The 23,561-nt window shown below is 41.8% G+C and overlaps 1 protein-coding gene across 1 annotated transcript in view; it reads right to left on the reverse strand.

Annotated features, from left to right (window-relative positions):
* Window positions 1–2,283: 2,283 nt before the first annotated feature.
* SLC27A2 (solute carrier family 27 member 2) overlaps window positions 2,284–23,561 on the reverse strand; it is a 43,859-nt gene continuing 22,581 nt past the window's right edge. The window contains exons 5-10 of the mRNA XM_060618557.3: window positions 16,061–16,255; window positions 12,170–12,260; window positions 10,074–10,272; window positions 8,475–8,572; window positions 3,930–4,060; window positions 2,284–2,746 (exon numbers count right to left, since the gene is read on the reverse strand). Of these exons, the coding sequence (XP_060474540.3) occupies window positions 2,570–2,746; window positions 3,930–4,060; window positions 8,475–8,572; window positions 10,074–10,272; window positions 12,170–12,260; window positions 16,061–16,255 (891 nt within the window). The 3' untranslated portion in view covers window positions 2,284–2,569. The remainder of the gene's footprint in view (window positions 2,747–3,929; window positions 4,061–8,474; window positions 8,573–10,073; window positions 10,273–12,169; window positions 12,261–16,060; window positions 16,256–23,561) is intronic.

A 23,561-nucleotide genomic window follows, 5' to 3' on the forward strand; every position in this document is an offset into this window, starting at 1 on the left:
AATAGAGGCTTGGAAAACTCTATCACGCTAGTGCTCATCTCATCTCTTGGTCCAGAGCAGGCACCCACTAAATGCCTATTGAGTGGATGTGCAAATGAGTAACACATTAACAAATCATCTATTAGGTAGATCACTGCACTTGGTTAATCTTAATCATTTTTATAGTGATTCTCATTAGCTTCCATTTCAGATGCTGACATTTCTTAGTTTTATCCCCAAATTATTTGGGAGTCTATAGCATCCTATCTATGCACTGACTACGTTTCCAAACAATACATTTAAAATCAGACCTGTTGAATGATTTACACAGATATCAGCTTATATTTTTTAAAAATATCCATTTGTACCTGATGATTTGTGCAGGTATGTCTACAGCCACAATTTGTGACCCTTTTAAAAGAGAAAAATTAGTATTTAAAATTGATGATCTGTCATGGGCTTACTTTTATGCACACACATGTGAACCCAGGTATTGAGGATATTGTGCTGGTGTCTCTATCCGCCAGAGTGGACCTGTGGTTCCTGGCCAGAATCACAGAAGTTTGGAGAAAGTGGAGGCTGAGGAAGCCATCAGGCTGTGAGAGAGAGTTTCTGAGTTTCTAACTGGAAAATGTAAAATGTGGCTTAAAGGTGGTCAGGCTCCAGTAGGCTCTGGTTACAGGCACACTAATGTTCTGGCTAACAGTGTAAGTGCTGGTGTCTCATCTGAGAACATGCCCTTTGAGATGACCTCTGCTTACCACCAGATCCACTGTAACACGATCACAAGTGACACAACTGCACAATGTGATACTTCCGAAAACAGAAGTCATGCTCTTTCCCATCACTTGGGTTCAATTCTCGCTGGGAGATCAATATAGCGAAGGCAGAGATACTTAGAATTTTGCAAACATTCTTAAGTGCTAACTCATAAACAATGTTCTAAATTATTGGCAAAATTCGCAAAGACACAAGGGTATCCAGAGTTTTCCTGAGGCCATGCTCAAGTCCCTTATACATATTAAGCACTCAGAAATGGTCATCATTGGGCATAATGAGTGGGGGCAGGGATTCTGGTCATGACTCTTCTTGGTAGTCACTTGAAAGAATGAGAGTTTAAAAAATACTTCTAGTACTGTGTGGGGGGTGAGAGCGGCAATCTCTCCTGTATCTATCATTAAGGATCCCTAGATATGTTTTCCCGGGGTCTTATGGGGATTACATTGAGGGAGAATTGGGGCCCCTTGCCAGCTCCTGGTCATCGGAGGATGTCCTTTAGGGAAGGAAACTCCACTTCTTTTAAGGAGGCTGGGGTAAACTTGGATTATACTTCCTTGACATGGACCTAGTGACCATGACATTCCTGTTTCCTAGGAAAAACTCTAGTAAACATGTCTTGATTGCTGCTACTGAGGACCTATTCCTGAAACTGTCTGTAGCTAACACATGCAGAGGTTAAGGAGTTCTGTTGAGGAAGGGAGCCAGCTGAGTGTAAGAAGAAACAGCCTGTCTGAAGGAGCTCCGTGAAGTTCCCAAACCCACCTGCATCATGTCAAAGGGCCCTGGGTCCTTAAATAAACAGGCTGTTTGATAGGAGACTGGGTGTGGAGTGAAACCAGCTCAGGTTTGAGGAGTATGTGGGACTGGGGGTACTCACTGGAGATCTGGGACTTATCTGGTCCACACATCCATTTTGTTGGGTGCATGGAAGTCTTATAAAATTTGAAACTTCACAAATTTAAAAGACTGGGAGATTCACATGAATATCTGGGTTTCTGTTTTCTAAATAATCAGATCTTGGAAGTACCTAAACTGTATTCCCACATGACAATAATCAGCCAACTGAAGCTAAGTAGTACCCTCACGTTTGCCACATTCATTTGTGACCTGTTTCTCTCGTCCACATTACTCATGTGATTCCTGAAGACACTCGAGCCTACAAGCCTTGATGGAGTTAAAAAATATCTACTGACACCTTCTATATATAGAATTCTGATGCTGTTGACTTAGGCTCCTTCAAAAACTATAGTTGGCATTCTCACCTGCTAGACAACGCAATTTGTAGACAGTGGCCCAGATATGAGGGGAGAGTTGGCTTCACAGTAGAGCTGGACTGTTCATTGGTGTTCATTGGAGTTCATTGGTGTTGCATCCCCCTCACCTTTCAATTTCTTGCCTTTTTTTTTTTTTAAACCTAGGATGCCATTATCATTATGAGTAGGACACCTATGAAAAGATGCCAATGAGGCTCTTAGGCTCAGGATTTGCATTTAGAGTAAAGTCAGGAAAGAGACAATGCCATCTCATATGTTAGCATTCATCTATTTTATTACATATTTAAAAAATAATGCACCCTCTAACAAGCTTAGTCTGCAAATACAAACAGTAGGTGCAAACTGAAAACTAATCATCTCTAAATATTTTCACGTGCAATGGCTCGGGTATAATTTTTAAAAGTCTCCCATTATTGGAATGCATAAAAAATGGCATGTTACAATCTTCAATCAAATTAAGGTTGGATTATATCAAGTGGTTGCACTAGGTCCTTTTAATTTCTTTCTGGAAATATGAGTTATCCTCCTAGGAATATTCAGAGTTTCAGAGTTTTATCATTTATGGCATTGTAAATGTCCTCAGTCATAGGCACATACATTTCTGCTTTGTCATCCAAGAAATATAAGGCATCTTTGATGACTGCAGGATTAAAGCCCTCCTCCACGAGGGTCACTTTGCGGTGTTTAAAAGTTCCAGTGATCTCAATGGTGTCCTGGAAAACATCAAACAATCCACACTGTTGCAGTGTTTTGTGGACAGATTAGGGTTCGGGCAAACGGCAGAGGGTGGGGTGTCTGGTAGCTCTGGCTCCTGAGAGAGGTTGGGGAAGCTAGTTCAATACCTCCTGTTTACAGAAGCTCCACTAGGGGGCCCTTTGTGCAGGTAGCTTTTCATTCCTCTGAGGCTTTAAGATCACCTGTGGGGAGGGAGGGGCTGTGGAGGGTGAAATGCAGAGCAGAGCAGAGCAGAGCAGAGCCTAGGTGGCTTAGTCCGTTAAGTGTCCGACTCTTGATTTTGGCTCGGATCATCATCTCATGGTTCATGAGTTTGAGCCCCACATCTGGCTTTGCACTGCAGGCATGGAGCCTGCTTGGGATTCTCTCCCTCTACCCCTCCCCTGTAGGGCAGTCTGTTGCTTAGTGAGCTTCTGGTTTTACTAAAATATCCTGATTTAGGGTGGGGTGAGGTTAGGGATCATCTACACACAGACCACTCTATTTTCTCAGCCTGTTTGTCCACTAGGCTGAAGCTTTTTTCCTTCAATTGATAGGTGATGGATGATCTGAGCGTATTTCAATTTTCACGTCTCTCCACCATCTCATTATAAACGTCCATGCTTTATGAACATCAACAGAAATAACACACAACTTCCACAATAGCTGGTAGCCTAACATTTCTTTTCTCAAGTCTTCAGCTACAGAATCATATTGCTCAGAGTCCAAAAGTGAGAGAATGTTAGGCTAACATGGATTAATGTGTGCGAAAAAACACATCCCTCTAGTGGTGATAGTTAAACATTTGACAGCTCCAACTGGCTAATGCTTCCCAACTAAGTTTCACACCGTAGGAAGGTGTAGAGCTTCAGTGGATTTTTCCATCCTTTAAAACTGGAAACATTTTAAGTATCTGTCATACTTCATCAAACCATAGACTTTGTGAGTTATTTGCTAATACTACTGCTGAATGATCTGGTCTGTCATTTTAGGGAAAAGGGGATCAGGATTTGGCTTCTGCGAGCTCTATTTTCTGATACTTCTGCTTCCTTGTGGAGCTTCCTGGCAAGGGTAGTGACAATCTGGCCAATATGGTCACCATGGTAGAAGGGAGTTGTTCCCTAAGACGCAGCGGTCTCCAAGAGATAGAGGATAATTGAACTCAACAACAAGAAGTCTCACCTGTATTCTTAGAAACTGGGGCCTTGCATAACTGGGCAGGTAATCAACAACATGGTTAAAGAGTTTTTTTCCATCAAATTCGTGGTTTTCCTTCATTTTGACAGAGGCCATGCCAATTCGACCCTCATGACCTAGAAATAAAGAGAAAAAATTAGACGTGTTATACTATTTATGATGTTTTCCTAGTTCAAAGTGGGCTGAGAACATTGACATGGGTTTCTTTTGGATAGTCGGAATTTTTATTTCAGGTATATGTGGAAGTTATTCTAAAGTGACTATAACAACAATAACAAGAGCTATACGCTGATTAAATCTTCATTATATGCCAGACCCTATACTAAGTGTGTTTTATGGACTATTTCATTCAACCCTCACAACAACCTTCTGAAAAGGTATAAATATTATCTCCATTTTACAGATGAAAATACTAAGGCTTAAAGATATAGTACGAGACTTGTTCAAGTTCACACAGCAAACAATAGACAAAGTTGGAAACCAGACTGAGGCAATCAACAGTCATCCTTCTCAGCAGCCTAAATGAAAACACCAGAGTAGAAAACAGGCCCTACTGGTGGCCGAGGGAATTTTTTTTTTTTTTTTTTTTTTTTTTTTTGGACTCCAGTGAGAAGTCCTTGTTCCACAGTCATGAACAATTGGGCTCGGGTTGTTCTTTAGGGTGTAGTGTCAGGTCTGTTGTGCATCCAGACACAAATACCACCTTTGAGATTTTGCCTTTCTGCATTTCAGAGAAGCTGGGGGTCCGGGGAGTGAATGGAGGTGCAAAGGCAAGCGGCTGTGGGCCCTCCCATTGATGAGCTATATTCCCCAAGGCTGTGTCTCCACAGAGACCAGGATCCAGCAGCTCCTTCCTGTCTGGGCAGCAAGGTAAGTGGGGAGGAGTTAAGCACAATTACTACACTGTTTTCTTGTAAAGACAGCAATAATTAGGTATTAGTACATCTTTTGCCTGATCCAGCAGACTGGGTGGGAGTTGAGATCCACTGAGATCCACTTTGCTGAACTACCTAGCTGTAATCAGAGAGGGGAAGGGGCCGCCTTGTGCCCTTTGTCACCAGGGCCCCAGCTTTTGAAACCTCTCCCATGGTGATTGTATGTTTACCTGTGGCTCCAAAGAAGGCAGGAAACAAGAGGAAACATTAAGAGAAAGGAAATGCACGCCTCTACGATTTGCCTCATATCTGAAGGAGGGAGACAGGGCACAGGACCCTCTTTCTCTAGGGGTCCCTGGTAGCTTGCTCAAAAGCAACCATCTTAGGAATCTCAAATGTCTCCAATAAGCTTCTTTTCCAATCAAGGCAGAGGCTGATGCAACAGAAATCTTCAGCACTGACTGGCTCCTTGCCTCTTGCTCTGACAGAGACAATGCCCAACTGAGAGACGAATAGGCCTATTGAGTCTCAGATCTCTGCCCCAGTTCCCAGGGGTTGGTTTGGGGCTAGTTTAGCTCCAGGGGGAAGGTTCCAGTTTACAACTGTTCTGGCCAGAGTTTCTCTAGCACTGCACTGTCCAGTATGGTAGCCACTGGTTTCATTTGGCTATCAAAATTAATTCTAAAAACACAAACTAGGGGCGCCTGGGTGGCTCAGTCGGTTAAGCGTCCGACTTCAGCTCAGGTCACGATCTCGCGGTCCGTGAGTTTGAGCCCCGCGTCGGGCTCTGGGCTGATGGCTCAGAGCCTGGAGCCTGCTTCTGATTCTGTGTCTCCCTCTCTCTCTGCCCCTCCCCCGTTCATGCTCTGTCTTTCTCTGTCTCAAAAATAAACGTTAAAAAAAAAATTATAAAAACACAAACTAAAAAAAAGTTCAATTCCTCAGTTGTACTAGCCACAATTTCAAGTCCTTAATAGCCATGTAGTGGTTATTGGCTACCATAGCAGAGAGTGCACATATAGAACATTTGCATCACTGCAGAAAGTTCTGTTGAGAACAAAAAGTTCTAGAGAGTAGTTGGGAAGTTCTGGTGTGACATCTAATAACAGTCAACTGGGCTTACACTTTGGTGTACCTTCCTGGTCCAAAGCTGAGATCTGTGAAGGCCTTGCTGAGCCCTTTGATACTGAAATTCACCCTGGTAGATTGCCTTCTAGATAGACCTGCCACATTTCTGGGCTGCAGCAAGGCTGGCCGTGTGCCTGTCAGGCCAGCCAGCGGCTGGCATGGCATTGAGAATCACAGAATCTAAAAGCTGAGAGACACTTCTCAGTTTATCTTTAATCTTTTTTTTTTTCCATCTTATTTGAGAGAGAGAGAGAGAGAGAGAGCGAGCAAGCAGGGGAGGGGCAGAGGGAGAGAGAGAGAGACTCTCAAGCAGGCTCCATGCTCAGTGCAGACCCTGACTTGGGGCTCCATCCCAGGACCCTGAGATCATGAGCTGAGCCAAAATCCAGAGTTGGATGCTCAACTGACTGAGCCACCAAGGTGCCCCTATCTCTAATATTTCAATGCAGCAAGAATTCTCACAGGATCTTGAGTGGACATCCAGCCTCTCTACAGGCCCCAGCTGGTGGGCCATTCCCCACCTCAGGAGATAGACTTTTGTGTTGTTAATCTCTCTGGTTATAGGAGACATCTCAGGCTAAAATTTGCTCCCTGGTCATTTCAATCCCTTGGCTCTCGTTCTGCTCGCTGTGGGTATGGCAAGCACACCTGCTCCTTGTTCTACTTTGACTGCCTTCCAACCATGTGAAAACCATTACTCTCCTCTTCTTTTTGTTCTAGATCGGTGACTCCCAAACCTTACTGGTTGTTAGAGTCACCTGGGGACTAAAACAAGACATGAAGTGTCTGAGTCCCAAACCCCAGAGGTTCTGATCCATTAGATCTAGGCTTTAAACACTCTCCCAGACTGAATCACTGTACTCTACACCTGAGACTAATATTGCACTGCAGGTTAATTAATTTGAATTTCAATAACTTAAAAAAAATGAAAGTTTCCCAGATGATTCTGATGATTGGTCAGACGAAGCTTCAGTGCTTCTCAAAATTTAGTATCTTTTAAAAATTTGTGGTAACACACACATAGCATAAAATTCATCATCTTAACCATTTTAAAGTGCCCAATTCAGTGGTATTTGATACATTCACAATGTTGTGTAACTATCACCAGTATCTAGTTCTAGAACATTTTCATCACCCCCAAGTCAAACTTCATTGCTTTTAAGAATCACTGGAGGTCTTGTTAAAACACAGGTCCCTGGGCCCCACCCCAGAGATTCTGATTCAGTAAGGGTTGGGGTTGGCCTGAGAAATCATGTTGTTTCACAAGCTCCCCAGTGGTGCTGGGCCAGGGGCCCCACTCTGAAGAGCAGTGGACTCGATCCTTCCAATCCATTCCCCCAGATTCTCTCACCTTCTCATACACATTCTTTTGTGTTGCTACCTAAATCCAGCATTTAGAGGTGCACACAACACGCCAGGTGGGGTCTGTGAGAGCCCAGCGCAGCGTGATTACTGACAACCTTGCCATGGGCTTTCGTGTTAATTCAGCCCACGTTCCAACATGAGCAGCATGCACTCAGGTCACGCTCTGTGACCTGAGATGTGGCTGCACTTCTATCATATCATTGTCGTAGGGCTGGAGAGGAACAGGGAAGAGAAAATCTCAAATATTCTTAAAAAAAAAAAAAAAAAAAAGACAGCACAAAGTCATGTGAAACCACCACAGCTTAGGAAAGAGAGACTCTTGGATTTCTATTTTGAATATAGGTGAGAATCCCAAATACTGAGTTCTGGGGGAATACTAATATCCCTAGCACCTTAGAGTTGGACAGTGACTTGGAAGTTTTAATCCTCTCTCATCTATATAATTAAAACGATTTCTTCCAATGACAGCACTCATGTATACATCTGGTAGGTGTATGTTTAGTGTTTACATAATTGAAGCGAATGAGTTCTCTTAACAATCTCAACGTCAGGGCTGATATTACCCCTAATTTTAGTGATTTGCCTGAAGTCAAACAGCCCCAGGTACTGGAGCCAAGGACCCGAAGTCAGACCTCAGCTCTCCCCACTCTGCTGGCAGAGGCAGATCTGCAGATGAAGGCTTGGTGACACCACTCTGTGTGATGATTCTGAAACTCACTGGGGTGAGCTGGGGTCAAGGATCTGTTTTAAAAGAAGTCTGGACAAAGGCAGCTCCTTTTCAGTTTTTTCTCCTAGCAAATATACTTGCTGTTACTTGTGATACTCGGTTCTGAGGCCAAGATACCATTTCCCAGCTATCAAGCCTGACACGTCTTTTCTCGAGGCATGCCAAATGTAGCATGGGACCCTGCATCTTGCAGAGATCTGGCTTGCCTGAGAGCCCAAGAACAGCTGGGGAGCTGAGCCACAGAGGAAGGCCAAGTTCAGATGTGCTGAGTTGGCTAATTTATAATGGAATATAAACCAGACATCAGCCCCTTACTCCCAGGTGGCTGAAAGAGACTGGTTCTCCAGCAGGGAGGCAAAAGTGATGACAAACTTTGCCATGGGGTTAAAATGATGTTCAGTTACTGTATAAGTTTACTCAGAGACTTATGTGTACCTGGCACAGACACTCCATAAACGTTTACTTCCTGGACAAAATCAACCAGTCCTACGATATCAGCGACTTCAGTGGTGGCCACATTTTCCCCTTTCCAGCTGGAAGAAAAGGTAAGGTTAGCAGAGGTTACTGGTGGTCCCTGGCCCACGGTTCCATGGCAGAGCACGCATCTCTTCTAGGCCCTGCAAGGTGTCTGCATTTGTTTTCCCATCTCTGCTCTCAAATCCCCTGGAACTTAGTCACAGGAGAGGCATTTTGCTTGAGAAACAAAAGACAAAGGCATAGACAAAGGCATTTAAATAATAAAATGTGGAATTCCAATCTCACCACATGAAACACGATACAAAGAATGTGCTAATGTTGAAATACAGGTTTGGCCTAAGAAAGGTACTGGAAATCAAGAACAAATATCAATAACTTTTTGTTGTGTTTAGGTCTCCCACTTTTCTCACTCACTAACTTTGGTTGGTTTCATACCTGTATTTCAGGGTCTCATGGCAATGAGAAAGCTTTGAGTAGCAAATAAAATACCATGCTTTATTTACAGGGAGATTATAACGTTAGTGCCCAACCTACACTCGTCTACTTAATAAGGCTTTAAAATTTGTCTACATTTAAAAATTCTTTAGATCTCCTGGAAGTATCTTTTTAGTAACATGAAGGTTGCATAAAATCATGGTATGGATCCTGAGTCATGGAATACTCCAAAGACGGAAGGAACACTCTGGATCATTGGGACCTTCATTTCATGGGTGAAAAAGATTACCAGCCTTGACAGCACAGCTGGCCAGGAGTAGGGGTGAGCCTAGGAGCTCAGGTCTCCTCATTTGTATTCTTGCTCTGCCTACTACAGCCAGACAACTTCCATACCTTCCGCATGCATTCATGCAAAAGTATTTATGTGTGTCAAGCACTGTGCTAGGTGCTGGGGAGTGAACCAGCAGACACAAGGCCTGGCCTCAGGGAGCTTGCACAGGAGGGAAGTTGATTAAACCAAAGTGTCATGAGAGGACCATGAGAGAAGCTGGAGGACCATGCTGTTGTTGGGAATTAGTTTCATGGTCTTATTATAATGACTTTCAAATTTCATGGTGCTGACTTGGGTTTCTGTGGGAATGGTTAGGGATGGAGAGTGGGAGGGAGGTGAATAGTAGATTTCAGAACCCCTCACTTCCTCTTTGGCTAGATCAGCTCCGTATTAGCTTGCATTTGATTTTATCTGAAGAAAAGCCCCATGACTGGAAATAGTGTGAAACCCTGGGCTCTCCTAGGGGTGACTGGTAACAACTGAGGATAAATGAGAGAAACTGGATACACTGTTAGTTAGGCTCCAAAAATCAGGCACAGGTTTTCTGCCTATTTCTCAACTGGTATTGCTCAACCAACTTATTTGTGCGTTGCAGGAGTGACACTTGTAGGAAGAGTGACACTTCCTGTGGTTTGCTCCTTACTTTCTAGGAATATAGAAGTTTGGATGGACATGCCAAAGAGATAGAGGGAAATGGGGCACTGCAGCCAAAGTGGAATGCAGTTCCAATTTAGGAGTAAGCCAAATTGTGCATGTGTTTGTTTTTGACTCAATAACTCAAAGAAACCAACCGGAAAGTATCTCCAACTCTGTCATGAAAGTAGATGAAATTTTCATGGTCAATCACTAAGAGATCTCCACTATTGAAATAGAGGTCTCCTTTCTTAAAGACATCTCTCAGTTTTTTCTTTTCCGTCTGAGTACTTCCTCCAGCGTAGCCACTAAAGGGTGTGAGTTGTGTGATTCTGCAAATAAGGAGTCCAACTTCACCTAAGACAGAAGAAAGTAAATTGTTATTTTATGTGATAGCAGTAGGCACATTTTATTACTAACATTCTCATAAAACTGTTGCCATACACTCAAAAATGGACATCTTAAAACATGGCCCCTAAATCGACAAATATCATTTTTTAACCTTACAGAGGCTAGTACTAAACCTGTCTTCAACAATGAAAAAATTAAAGACTTTCTTTGTAATTAAAATACACTCAGAAAAATGTAATGCAATGTTATTCAAGTTGCATTTTCAGTTACCCCTCTCCCCTCCTCCTTTTTTAAAGTAGGCTCAACACTCAGTGTGGAATTCATGACATTGAGATCAAGACCTTACCTGAGATCAAGAGTCGACTGAGCCTCCCAGGTACCCCTTCAGTTACCTTTATTATAAATCATTTAAAAAGCTGATAAAACATTGATTTCATTTTCTATGTATGGTAGCAATATTTACATGCTTATCATTTCAATAATTTGCATATATTAGTAGGAATCAGTTTCTGAACTTACAAATGGAAGATACTTTCTCCTTTACCTCAATTTTTAATTTTCCACAACCTAAGACAACTCACAAGTGAGATATCCCCATCATTCCATCTTAATTTTATAGCATTTCCAAGACATAAACTTATAAAATTTTCTTTCAATCTGTTGTGATTGACTATATGCATAGATTTTCCAAATACTAGATCTTGAACTTTCATATATATTTTTTAGTAAAGTTGATATTAAATTCTCTGAAAAGCAACTGTGTTCAAAATAATTTTTATCCCACTTTACAGAAAATATGTTTATCCCTCATCTAAGCCTAAGTCCTGCCAATGGACATTGTTCCAGTTATTAAATTAGTCCTGGGCTGAAATTAGCATATAAGGTTTTTTTCCAAACTACTCCCAGATTTTAAAATTTGTGATAGGGGTGCCTGGGTGGCTCAGTTGGTTAAGTGTCTGACTCTTGATTTCAGCTCAGGTCATGATCCCAGGCTCGTGGGATCGAGCCCCGTGTCATGGGATTGAGCCCTGCGTTGGGGCAGAGCCTGTTTGGGATTCTCTCTCTCCCTCTCTCTCTGCCCCTCCCTTGCTTGCACTCCTCCCCCTCCCAAATAAATAAACTTAAAAAAAAGATAAAAAAATGAACAGGGGGTTTTGAAACAGGTAGGGTATGTCTGAATTCAGATATATGGTAGAGTGGGAGCGACAGAGGTCATGAGAATTTTCAGTTAGCAACTTTGCATTTTTCACTCCTGGAGAGAAATGTTAAAAAATGCCCAGCTTTGGAGAAAAATAACACAATGATAAGAAGTGGTGAATGCTAAAGAACAAAAACCAAAGAAACCAAAAACTGAACTAACCAAACAAAACTGTTGCCATACAATCCATTGGCAACAAGCTAGCTGAAGGAAGTGTCACTATCCATGCACGTGCACGTGTATGTCCATATACATCCTATACATACATATAGACCATACACACAAAGTACAGTATCCCATGTGGCCACACACTTGTAATTCTAAAAATGCTAGTATTTTATGGAATAATGATTTACACACATACTTGGACAAATGCACAGTAGTCTAAGCTTGAAGGTAGACCTTGTAAAGCTAACTATAGCTTTGCAACCATGATTACATATCCCTTTCCTCAAAACACTTACCTCATAATTAAGAAGTTAAGCTAGGTTTCAAAGTATAATTATGTTACATGTAGTGGTAAATTAGTATCTTTTGGAATTTCTGTAACTATTTCTGAGGGTACTTAAAATAAACCTCTTTTATCCCCCCACTCTAAAAATTTTTTTACCATATATTCATTTTAGCAATGATATGCTAGTTCTTAACAGTTACTTGATCAAGTTAAGAAAGGGCACAGGTTAGCTGAGCAAAAATCTACTGTACCTTTGGGAACTCGGATGCAATATCCATTTCCATCTCGGACAGGTTCATCTTTCTCCACATCATATTTAATCAGCTCATAAGTTACGACTTTCTAGCAAAATTAACACATATCATTTTAAATACAAATTCCTTCACAATTTTTCCTTTTTATTGTGGTACAGCATATGTGAAGTACAAAAAGTACATTATCTTTAGTGTCCAGCTTGATAAAATTACATATGGACACATCCATGTAACTACCACCCAGACCAAGAAATAAAACATTTCTAGTACTGTAAAAACTTTCCCTTTGCCCCCTTTCTTTCAAGGTAAACACTATTCTGACTTACCACCGTCAATTAGTCTTAAAAAAATTTTTTTTTAATGTGTACTTATTTTGAGAGAAAGAGAGATAGAGAGTGAGTAGGGGAGGGGTAGAGAGCTGTCAACACAGAGCCAGATATGGTGCTTGAACTCATGAACTGCGAGATCATGACCTGAGCCAAAGTCAGATGCTTAACTGACTGAGCCATCCAGGTACCCCACCATCAATTAGTCTTACACTTGAAATAAATGAAATAAGAAATGAAATATATGCCTTTGTGCTGCTGCTTTCACTGAACATAATATCTGTTACTCATCTAGCCATGTTAATGTTTTTTTTCAGTGGTTTATTTTTTATTGCCATGGAATTTTCCTTGCAGGAATATGCCATAATTGATCTATCCTTCTGTTAACTGGCATCTGGACTGTTTCTAGTTTTAGACTATTAAAAATGATGCTGTTATGAACACTCTCAATACATGTGTTTTGGTGTACATATCACAATGGATTTTAAAAATCCTATATGCCGCTGTTAGATGATTCATGTTTCCATCTGTTCTCCAATATATTTAAGGTTCAATGGTATAATTGTTTCATGCCTATGGCTATAAAATTATTAAAACTCTATTATATTTTACATATACATATTTTACATATTTCAATGGCATAAGAATTTAAATGTATGTAGTGCAGTAAGAGTAATCAGTATATTATTTTCTCAACTCTACTAATACTCTCTACTATTACTTTCCCTACTAAATATGACAGGATTTAGAAGTAATGATTAGCCATGATTATTGTGTCCATTTCAAATTTTATATTTAATAGTAGCAAATAACCATTACAAGGCAAGTAGCATTCATAGTCAACAAATGGAGGGCTTGTTTATTTGCAAGAGTATAAAAAATTTGGGGCTGGTAACCAATGTTTCTTTCCACATCAGTTGCAGGGGCATCTTCTTCCCTTTCTGCTTCAGTTAAAAAATAACTCCTTGTTTTTTGTTTTGTTTTGTTTTGCTTTTATTTTTTGAGAGAGAGAGAGAGAGTGCAAGCCAGGGAGAAGGGCAGAGGGAGAGGCAGAGAGACACACACACACACACACACAGAGAGAGAGAGAGAGAGAGAGAGAGAGAGAGAGAGAGAGAGAATCTTAAGCAGGCTCCATCCTCATCACAGAGCCTGAGGTGGGGCTCAATCCCATGACCCTGGGATCATAACCTGAGCCAAAATCAAGAGCTGGGTGGGTGCTCAATCAACTGAGACACCCAGGCACCCCTCTTCTTCTTTTAAGTAGAAAAACTGACAATAAAACATGGCAGTCCATGGATGAGGAGCAAAGATATATATATATATATTTTTTTTTTTTTTTTTTTTTTTTTTTTTTTGGGAAGAACTATTAATACGTAGCACTGACTTCTAAGGTCCTTAGGTTCGGTTTAAAACAAAAGTTTCCTTGAAACTATCTTCTTGAGGGTCAATAGTAACAACATAGATACCTTGCACCGTGTCTCAACTCAACTTTCTGCCCTTTCTTGTTCTGAACTACATTAGACTTGGGTCTCCAGCGTCTGGGCTTGATACAAGTAGAACTGAAGCTAACTAGAAAAGACTGACTTTATCAGCAGTGGTTCCAGTGGGGAGTAGAAATTGATTCTTAGTCTGTAGCAGCACTGCCCAGTAGAGTTTCTGTGATGATGGAAATGTTCTACATCTGTACTGCTCAACATGGTAGTCACTAAACACAGGTGGCTACTGAGCACTTGAAACATGGCTAGTGTGTGTGAAGAACTGAATTGAAAATTCCATTTACATAATTTAAATTTAAATGGCCACACATAGCTAGTGGCTGCCGCACTGTATGGTACAGATGTGGAGGGCAGTGGAGGGACCTGCATGGCACAGGTGTGGCTGTCAATGTCAGAGAGGTTCCCCAGGCTTGAGAATGCCTCGTGATAAGGCCCGGATGTGAGGAACAGGATGGTAATATCACTATAGCTAACAATTATTCAAGGCTTTATATGACAGGCCTTGGGCTATGTCCTCTAAGAAATTTTTTCAGAAGTTATTTAATTTAATTCTTTCAATAACCTTTTCCCCTTATGCTAAACACTGAGTTTGGGCCAGGCACTAGGCCCTACATTTTCTCTTTTTTATTTCTGTTTTCCAAACAATGAAATTGAGGCCTAAGGAACATAAATGACTCGCCCAAGGTCACTCAGGATGCAAGGTGCTGAAATTTTATCTCTTGGGGCAGCTCTCTCATGCACATGCATTGCTATCCTTTGTACTCTGCCCATCAGTCCCTGGGGACACATTGCCTGGGAGCTGTGGTGTATCTGTTCACGGCCAGCTGGGCAGGAAGGGCCGCCAGAGGTGTAATGACAACAGCGATGGCTCACGCATGTGGAGGCTCAGCATCTGCTGAATGTTGCTGGAATTCTGAAAAAAGAGGGGGTCACCTGGAAGACTTCTCAAAAGCAAAAGAAAAAAAAATGCAAAGAGACTGTCTAGAGACCCTAGGCCAGAAGTGACTGTGAGGGAAGAGAGACTGCCATGTAGCTGGCTTACGCATAAGAGATAACCGGTGGAGTTTGCAGGCAAATACAAATGTTCATAAGATCCTAGAACTGGAGTGCATTCCAGTTCTCTCGAAGGTCTACATAGCAGTTCCTCAGCCCTGGCTTTTGGAAAACACTGATGCCTGGGTCCTGCCTCAGAACTACTAAATCCAAAGCTCAGAGGGTGACACCCTGCACCTGCATACATGAAAAACTCCCCAGGTAACTGTGATTTCACAGTGTGTGGTAAACTTATGGAACTGGCAACCTTCTGGAGTTTGGTCACATATGTGTATAAATGGCATCAGGAAGACTTCACGTAAGTTGCAGATAGCAAAGGTGTAATAGGTTGTTATTAAGAGAAATTAAGATTTTTAGGGGCGCCTGGGTGGCTCAGTCAGTTAAGTGTCCAGTTCTTGACTTTGGCTCAGGTCACTATCTCCCAGCTCATGAGTTTGAGCCCCACATTGGGCTCTGCGCTCACAGCATGCAAATCCTGCTTGAGATTCTCTCTCTCCCTCTCTCTTTGTCCCTCCCCCACTCATGTGCCCTGTTTCTCTCTCTCTCACAATGAAAGGATAAACTGAAAAAAATTTTTGAAAATAAAAAGAGAAATTAAGATTTTAAAATTAAAGGGTCCTGTCACTTTGTGCTCACTGTCATAGAGAATGAGCAAATCCTCTCTCTTGGTTACATGGATTGGCCATGGCTCTGATGCAGTAAGAAATAATGTCATCATGATATCTCTTAAGACGTGTCTGCATTGGGGCACCTAGGTGGCTCAGTCAGTTAAGTGTCCAGCTCTTGGTTTCAGCTCATGTCATGATCTCATGATTTCGTGAGCTTAAGTGCTTTGTTGGGCTCTGTGCTGGCAGGGCTGAGCCTGCTTGGGATTCTCTCTCTCCCTCTCTCTCTGCCCCTCCCCACTCATGCTGTCTCTGTCTCTCTCAAAATAAATAAGTAAACTTAAAAAAAAAGTCTCTGCATTCTGAAAACTGGCTACATATAGTCTCATATTTCAGTGTACTTACTTTCTGTAGGTAGTTTACTCTCCCAACAGCACCAATTTTTCTCGTATAATTCATAAAGCCAATATTGCCTTCAGTGGAAGCGTAGAACTCATAAATGCTAATGTCCCCAAATCTCCTGATGAATTCCCTCCACACATCTCCTCGCAAGCCATTTCCCATTGCCATTCTCACTTTATGGACACGATCATTTGGTTTCTGTGGTAGGAGGAGGAGAGACCAAATTGAAACCTCTCTGAAGCCCGTACTTATACACTAGTGATTGCCTTCATGTTTCTACATATTCATGTTGGTTAGGAATTCACCTTTGTGCACATCTTTTCTGTTACTCACACACATAACACCTCCTCCCCGCCAACACATGCAGTTTAAGCCGCCGGCTGGAACTCTGACTTAATAACCAGAAGAATTGGCTTTTTTCATTTTGATTTTTAAGAGGCAAGGTGAGATAATTTGATAGAACTAAGTAATGTCAACATTTAATTCACATCCAATCTGAAGCTAGAACAGTGTGCTGACTGTTTTCTTGATGGGGCTGGTGAATCTCAGTGAACTGTCAGAAAGGAGGAAAGATCTATCGAAGACTGACAATCTGAAGCAACAATGTTCATGTGGTGAGGAAGAAGAAAACCGCGAACACAGTGCAAGGAGAGAGGAATGGTTTTCCACAGAGTCATTACTGTGGGGGCCTCAGGGGGCTGGAGAGAAGACTCTCGATCATGTCCTCATTTCACAGATAGACCCAGAGGCAGGTATACAATGAAACTGTCCCAGTGGGATTGGGAAAGGGAAGAGAGAGAGGAAGCTGGCTCCCAGTTGCCTCAGGTGGCCTGGGAGGAATGTGCTTTGCTATAAACACAAATCACAAAGGAAAAGTTGTTTTGAGTGTAAGGAACTGAAAGGACAGCTTGTGTCCCCAAGAGGTGGAGTTAGGACCAGGCTGGTTTCCATGCAACCGCAATCATTTATGAGGCCCCTAAAAATATGTCCAAACAAGCCCAGAGTAACTTAAATGATGTTTTATATTAATAAGGCAATTTATGTCCTCTAGGAGATCAGAGTCTGGTGGTAGAGAAAGGTAAATAAGTATAATTTTAACTCGAAAATTCTGTCACTCTATGACCTTTAACAGAAAACAGAATGGAATGGGTAAGAGTGCTTGGTAACGAGGCTTCCCCTCTCACATCAAGTATTAATTTCTTTGATCGGATTGCAATTTGCTTACAAGAGCAAATGTTCTGAAGAGCATTTCCTACATTATTTCCTAATTTGTGAAATCATTGTGAAGTTAGTTTGGAGTAAGAGTTCCTCTTTGAAAAAGAACTGTTGGAATAGAGAGGCTGGTCGTTCTCTGATAAGGGGGAGGGCCTTGGATGCAGCAGTTAAAAACCAAACCAAAACAAACCTTGGATTGATTTTCATGTGAGAGGAGGCAGTAGGTCAGGAGGGAAGTATAGATGGATTTCATTTCTGAGTAGCTCCATGGTCAAAAGGCCTGACCTCCTTCAGAAGTCCTAACCAGAGAGGTGGACAGATCCTGGTCACTGGTAAAAACTGGGCCCTTGTGTGGCCTTTCTGAGGAGGAAATGTGTAGGGACCAGGGGTCTCATGCTAGTAGTAGTTCCTAACCAGGGTGTTCAGGAGAGTTACCTGAGAAGCCTTCTGAACCTGCATGAACCTTAAACATTATGACTGAGTAGGAACCTATTGTCTTCATCAGCTCCCTAGGTCACTAAATCTATAGATCTTTCTCAATTTATGATGACATTACATCCCAATTAAGTCCCATCCATTAAAATATTATAAGTCAAAAATGCACTTAATTCACCTAACCTACCGAACATTATAGCTTAACCTAACATACCTTAAATGTGCTGGGAACACGTACATCAGCCTATAGAGCTGGGCAAAATTGTCTAACACAAAGCCTGTTTTATAATATGGTGTTGACTATCTCACATAATTGATTGGATACTGTGAGAAACAGAATGGTTGTGTGGGTATCAGTTGTTCACCCTCGTGATCGTGTGGCTGCCTGGGGCTGAGGCTCACTGCGGCTGCCCAGTGCCACCAGAGAGTATCGTACCATATATTGCTAGACGGGAAAAGATCAAAATTCAAAACTCAACGTATGGCTTCTACGGAGTGCAGATCACTTTCACACCATTGTAAAGCCAAAAAATCATAGGTCAAACCATTATAAGTTGGGGACCATCTGTATTTCCTTCTATAACCACCAAGTACCTCTAAGCAGGGAGACCCTACGTCTAGTTTGTCGGGGCCAGTCCTGCTTATGCTGTTGTCCTGATGTGCTTATCAATGACATGCTTTCACTCTCAAGTGTTCCCATCTGGATGGTGAATCGCAGGGGCACTCTTCCAGAAGGCACTATTCCCAGTAAGAATTATCAGCTTTTCAGAGACCACCCTCACCCCCCCCACAGTGCTATCCCTCATTCCCCCTCTGGGAAGAAAACATCATAAAATATTTGAAGAATACTGACTTTGGCTTAAAAATAACCTCCAGACCTGGGGCTTACCTGCTCCCAGGCCTGTGTGAGAAGCTCCAAACTAGCATTCCAATGTGTAAACCCAAGACCTTACTAATCCATATGCAGCCCGTAATCACCCTCCTAGTTCCGTTCCTTTCCTAATGGGTGGTGAACATCTGTCTCCCCCGCTTGGACTGTTAACTCCTCTGAGGCCAAATACATCTCTATATCACCTGCACTGTTTTTTTCCTACAGTGCAATAAAAGAAGGAATAACCTCTACCAGGAAGCCCTCAAGTTCCCTGTCTGACAGTTAATGGCTGGGACATCAGGACACCGGCAGGGCCTGGGGCACAGGGGAGCTGCAGGTGCCTGTGGTGCATGGGAAGCAGGCCAGCTTCACAGGTGCAGCTGTCACCTGTGGGTGGCAGTTAGCTGGGTTCAGAGTCACAATACCAACAGCTCAGTTTTCATCATGACCTGAAGGATCGTATTACACCAGCAGGGGATTAAGTCTCTAAGCTGGAAGTTTTTGTGCACACGAAAGGAAGGGCCCTGGAGCCTTCTGAGATGTCTGGTTCTCATCTAAGTTTTGCTCACCACTGGTTGAGGGTACCGGGTGTGACTCAAGTATTCCCTTCCCACAGGAGAAGCAGTGTTTCCTTATCACCAAAGTCACTCCTCAAAGGAGCCGTATTTTAGGTCAAGGGTCACTAGCTCATTTTTTCTTTAACAAGGATCAAACCTTCAATTCTGCTTCAGAGGTGAGGGGTCACATGCAAACACACCCTGGGGAGTTAAATCTACACCAGGATTTAATGACCGAAAGGTGAGAGGTCAGGGTGCCCAGAGAGGAATGGAAAGCACCAGGTAAATAGAGTAAACAGAAAACATTTATGGAGGGCTTTACTACTATGTGCCAGGTATTTGATCTTTATTGTCTTACTCATGTTTCTACAGAATCATACCAAAATGTGATAGGTAATAACAGTATTTGCCTCAATTATAATCGAGGAAGCAGAGCCTCAAAACGATTAAAATAATTTGCTGGAGATCACACAGGTAACAACACAGTTGCTCCAAGATTCAAATCCAAATCTATGTGACTTAGAGAGAAGTCTTTCCTTTCGTTAAAAAAAAAAGGGGGGGGGCACACACGTGGTTTAACGTTCAACATACTGAAAGGCTTTTAAATGGAGAATGTCACCACCCTGCTTACCTGCCTCCATCCTTTGCATCTATTTTACCATCTGGACGCAGACACCTTCCATTTTTGTAGCTGTTTCCTCTTCTCTCCATTTTTTAAGTTAAATGTTTATTCTGCTATCTTTTGATTCATCACTGTTAGACATTATTTATTGATTTTCTATTGTGCTAGAGGAAGATGAAGCTATCATCCTCTCCAGTTTTTTCAATATCACAATTATTGGTTAAATCAATTTTCAGTGTTCACATTATTTTGCTCATAATACACTACTGATGAACCAAGGAATATGCCGTGATCAAATTCTTGAGTAAATTGTAATTTTTCCTAGAATTAACTGCCTCCTGCCCCATTGCTTCGTGTTCTTAGTTTCGATTCATAGGTCTTTCTTCACCCCCCAACAGCCTCGAAATACAATGTTCTTTATGGTGAAATCCACCAGATGCTAGAATTTCCTTTTTCAGACCCTTATGCTTCCTTTTAGCCTTCTGCCCCAGTCCGGACTGGTTACCTTCCAGGCCTGGGGATTCCCTTTGTCTCTCTTTTCTGGCTCCTGGCTCCTCAGCTTTCCTCACTCTCCTGTTTGCATGGAACACTTTCCCTAGTAACTTCCTAAAGGAGAGTGTAGAGGACGTAATTTATTTTGAGACTTTGAAAGTCTGGAAATATTCTTACTGTACACTTGATTGATATAATTTTATTGGATATAGAATTCTAGAGAGGCAATACTTTTTACTTAGAATTTTGAAGGCACTGACCTTCCAGCTTCCAGTCTTGCAGCTAACAGTGTTGATGTTGCCAAGTCAAATGTTATTCTTTTAGAATCTTTCCTCTCTCTCTTTTTTTTTGGTAGTCTTAAGTTTCATCCTGATGTAGTGTTAAAAGTATTAATTCCACTCATTTTATTGGTACCCCCCTGGCTCTTTCAATCTGTCCTACAGTTTTGGGAAATTTTCTTTCCTTTTTAATTTTTTTTAATCTTAAAATGCTATATCTCTTCAGCATTCTTTTTATGTACAAATAGGCTGACCATTACTGTTTTCATTTCACTTTTTAAAAATATTAAAGTTCTATTCCTTCTTTATTTTTTCATTAAAGGATAGCTAACATATAATGTTTTATTAGTTTCAGGTGTACAACAAAGTGATTTGAGAATTCCATACATTACTCATGGTTCACAATTATTGACTATATTCCCTATGCTATACTTTTTGCCTCCATTGCTTTTTTATAGTTTGAATCTCTTACTCCCCTTCATCTATTTCACTCATACCCTTGTCCCTCTCCCTTCTGACAACCACCAGCTTGGTCTCTGTATTTATGATTCTGTTTTCTGCTTTTTTGTTCATTTAGCTTTTTAGATTCCACATATGAGTGGAATCATATGGTATTTGTCTTCCTCTGACTGACTTATTTCACTTAGCATTATACTCTCTAGGTCCATCCACGTTGCTGCAAATGGCAAGATCTCATTCTTTTTTATAGCTTAGTAATATTTATGTATATATATATATATTATATATGTATATTATATTAGATATATATATATATCTCATCTTCTTCATCCCTTTATGAAGTTCTCTTGTATTGCTTCTTTGATAATATCCTCTTCTCCATTTTCCCTATTTTATTTTCCTGATTTTCTATTAATTAGATGTTGGACCTCTTGGATTGATCTTCTATTTTCTTATCATGCCTCCCCCCTCACATCCATCACTTTATCTTTTCTCCAACTTCCTTTAAGGTTTCTCAAGTTTATCTTCCAAATTTTCTATGAATTAAATAATTTAAATCATATTTTTATTTTCAGGAGGTTTTATTGGTTTTTTTTGTAGCATACTATTCTTGTTTCATGGATAGAATATCTCTTCTAACAACTCTGAGGATATTAATTATAGGTTTTTGGAAGTTTTCTCCTGCTCTTTGAGTTGATGCTGTTTCTTCTATTCTTTTGGTGATATTTCATACTGGAGGCTTTCCTCGGGTGTCTGCTGATCCTTGACGTCTGTTCATGTTCAGAAGTAAGGCAAGTAAAAGATGTTTGAGCAGCTTTGTGTGCAGAGGCAGTGACTATTGCTAAGCGGGCTGCATGGTCCTGTGACAGGGGAGTTCGACCTGAGGATCAGACTTCTCTGTCTCTTGCCTATAGGTATAAATTAGCTACGGAGTTCTAGAAGCTGTGCAGGGAAAGGGAGCTGGCGGTCTCTCTGGTTAATAAGTAGATATTTACTCAGTCTCTATCTTCAGTGCCTCATCCCTGCTGTCTTCCACTGCCCTCATTCCCTCATCCCTGCTGTCCTTGAGGTTCACAGCTCTTCAAGGTCTTCTCAAGAGAATAAACCTCCTGTTTCCTAAAGGGGTGTGAGAGGGGAGCAGAGGTCCAGCTACTTCTTACACAGATTTTCCAAAATCCTCCTATTTTCAAGCCTGAAACCTGATCCCATCTCTAGTTGTATTTGGTGCCTCTGATTTCTCAGGTTTCAGGAAATCACTTGGCTTCCTTCTTGTTGGTACTGACCTATTAGGTTTCACCTTTCTTAGTATTGTGATGTCAGTGACCTTCATCTTTCAGCTCTCTGTTCTATGTAGTTTCTTGTTGCAATGCCTCTTAGTTTCTAAGGAATGCAGTTTATATGTCTTTTCCTTGGTCTCCTTGTTTTTGGAAGATTTTCAAGAGGTGAGAAGGCAGAAGGCATTCACCATCTTAAAAAAACAAACAAACTCCTGAGTCCATGATCTTGACAACTAACTTGCTACACTTCAGCCCAGCTCCCTCAGGAGAAAAGAAAGCAGCCACTGGACAGGAATCAAAGGAGGAGCCTCAATTTCTCTGCTTTACCAAAGAGGGCTTTCTCCCTCCAGCATATCTTCCCAATTGTGAAGCCAAAGGGACTGTCTAAAAACACCCTCTCTTCCCATCACTCTTCCATCGAAGGCCCTTTAGTGGTGCTTTGTCATTCACAAGTAAGTCTCAGCAAAGCAAAGCCCTTGTCACCTGGCCCAGCCAACCAGCCTCGCCTCCCGCTACACTGCTTTCAGCTCCCAATATGCCAGACCCTTCCTTCCACTCTGCGTACACTGCTCTGGGTAACCAGAAGCCCTTCTTTAGAAGTGCATGGTTGGAAAGCATCTCTGGACCCTTCCAAACTCACCTTCTGGGTAAACTTCTCTGATCCTGCTCTCTTTCCCTCATTTGTTTTTCTGCTTTCTTTCCCTTCCCCCACCCTCTGCCCCTGGCCTGGCCCTGACAGGTCAAACTGGTTGCTCTTCCCTCTGTGCTGCTAAATACCCCTCCATTCTGTTTTCTGTCAGAATGGAGGTGATGCAGGGACAGAGATTTTAGGCTGGGAAAGGACCACAGGGGCTACCTAATTTTGGAAGGAAGCCAGATGGTGCTAGGGAGTTAACAGTAGGGAAGTAAGTTGAGTCTATTCAGCGGACTCAGGGTCCTGGTCTGTCTTCTTTCCCCTTCCAAATTTGACAACTTCTATGTGTGGCCCCTGGAACTCTTTTCTGATTCCTTATTCCCTCTCCCCTCTGCTCCTCCCATCCTGGCCACATGCCTAGCAAGCAATACAAAACCTCATTTACACCCATCCTACAGCTTCTACCATCCTACTGGAGTAATATTGAGCTTTAGCAGTATCTTGTTCCACCACATATTTTTCCCCTAAATTACATTGTTTTTTTAGACAACTACACAAACAAAATGGGACATGACAGGTGCACACTGCAGAAAATGAACCAGAGTGGACTTTCATTGTAAACAGGTACGTTGGATGCTAAGTGCCAAATACAATGGAAGACAAG

Source organism: Panthera onca, chromosome B3 (assembly GCF_046562875.1).
Source record: "Panthera onca isolate mPanOnc1 chromosome B3, mPanOnc1 haplotype 2, whole genome shotgun sequence".
NCBI classification, from domain to species: domain Eukaryota; kingdom Metazoa; phylum Chordata; class Mammalia; order Carnivora; family Felidae; genus Panthera; species Panthera onca.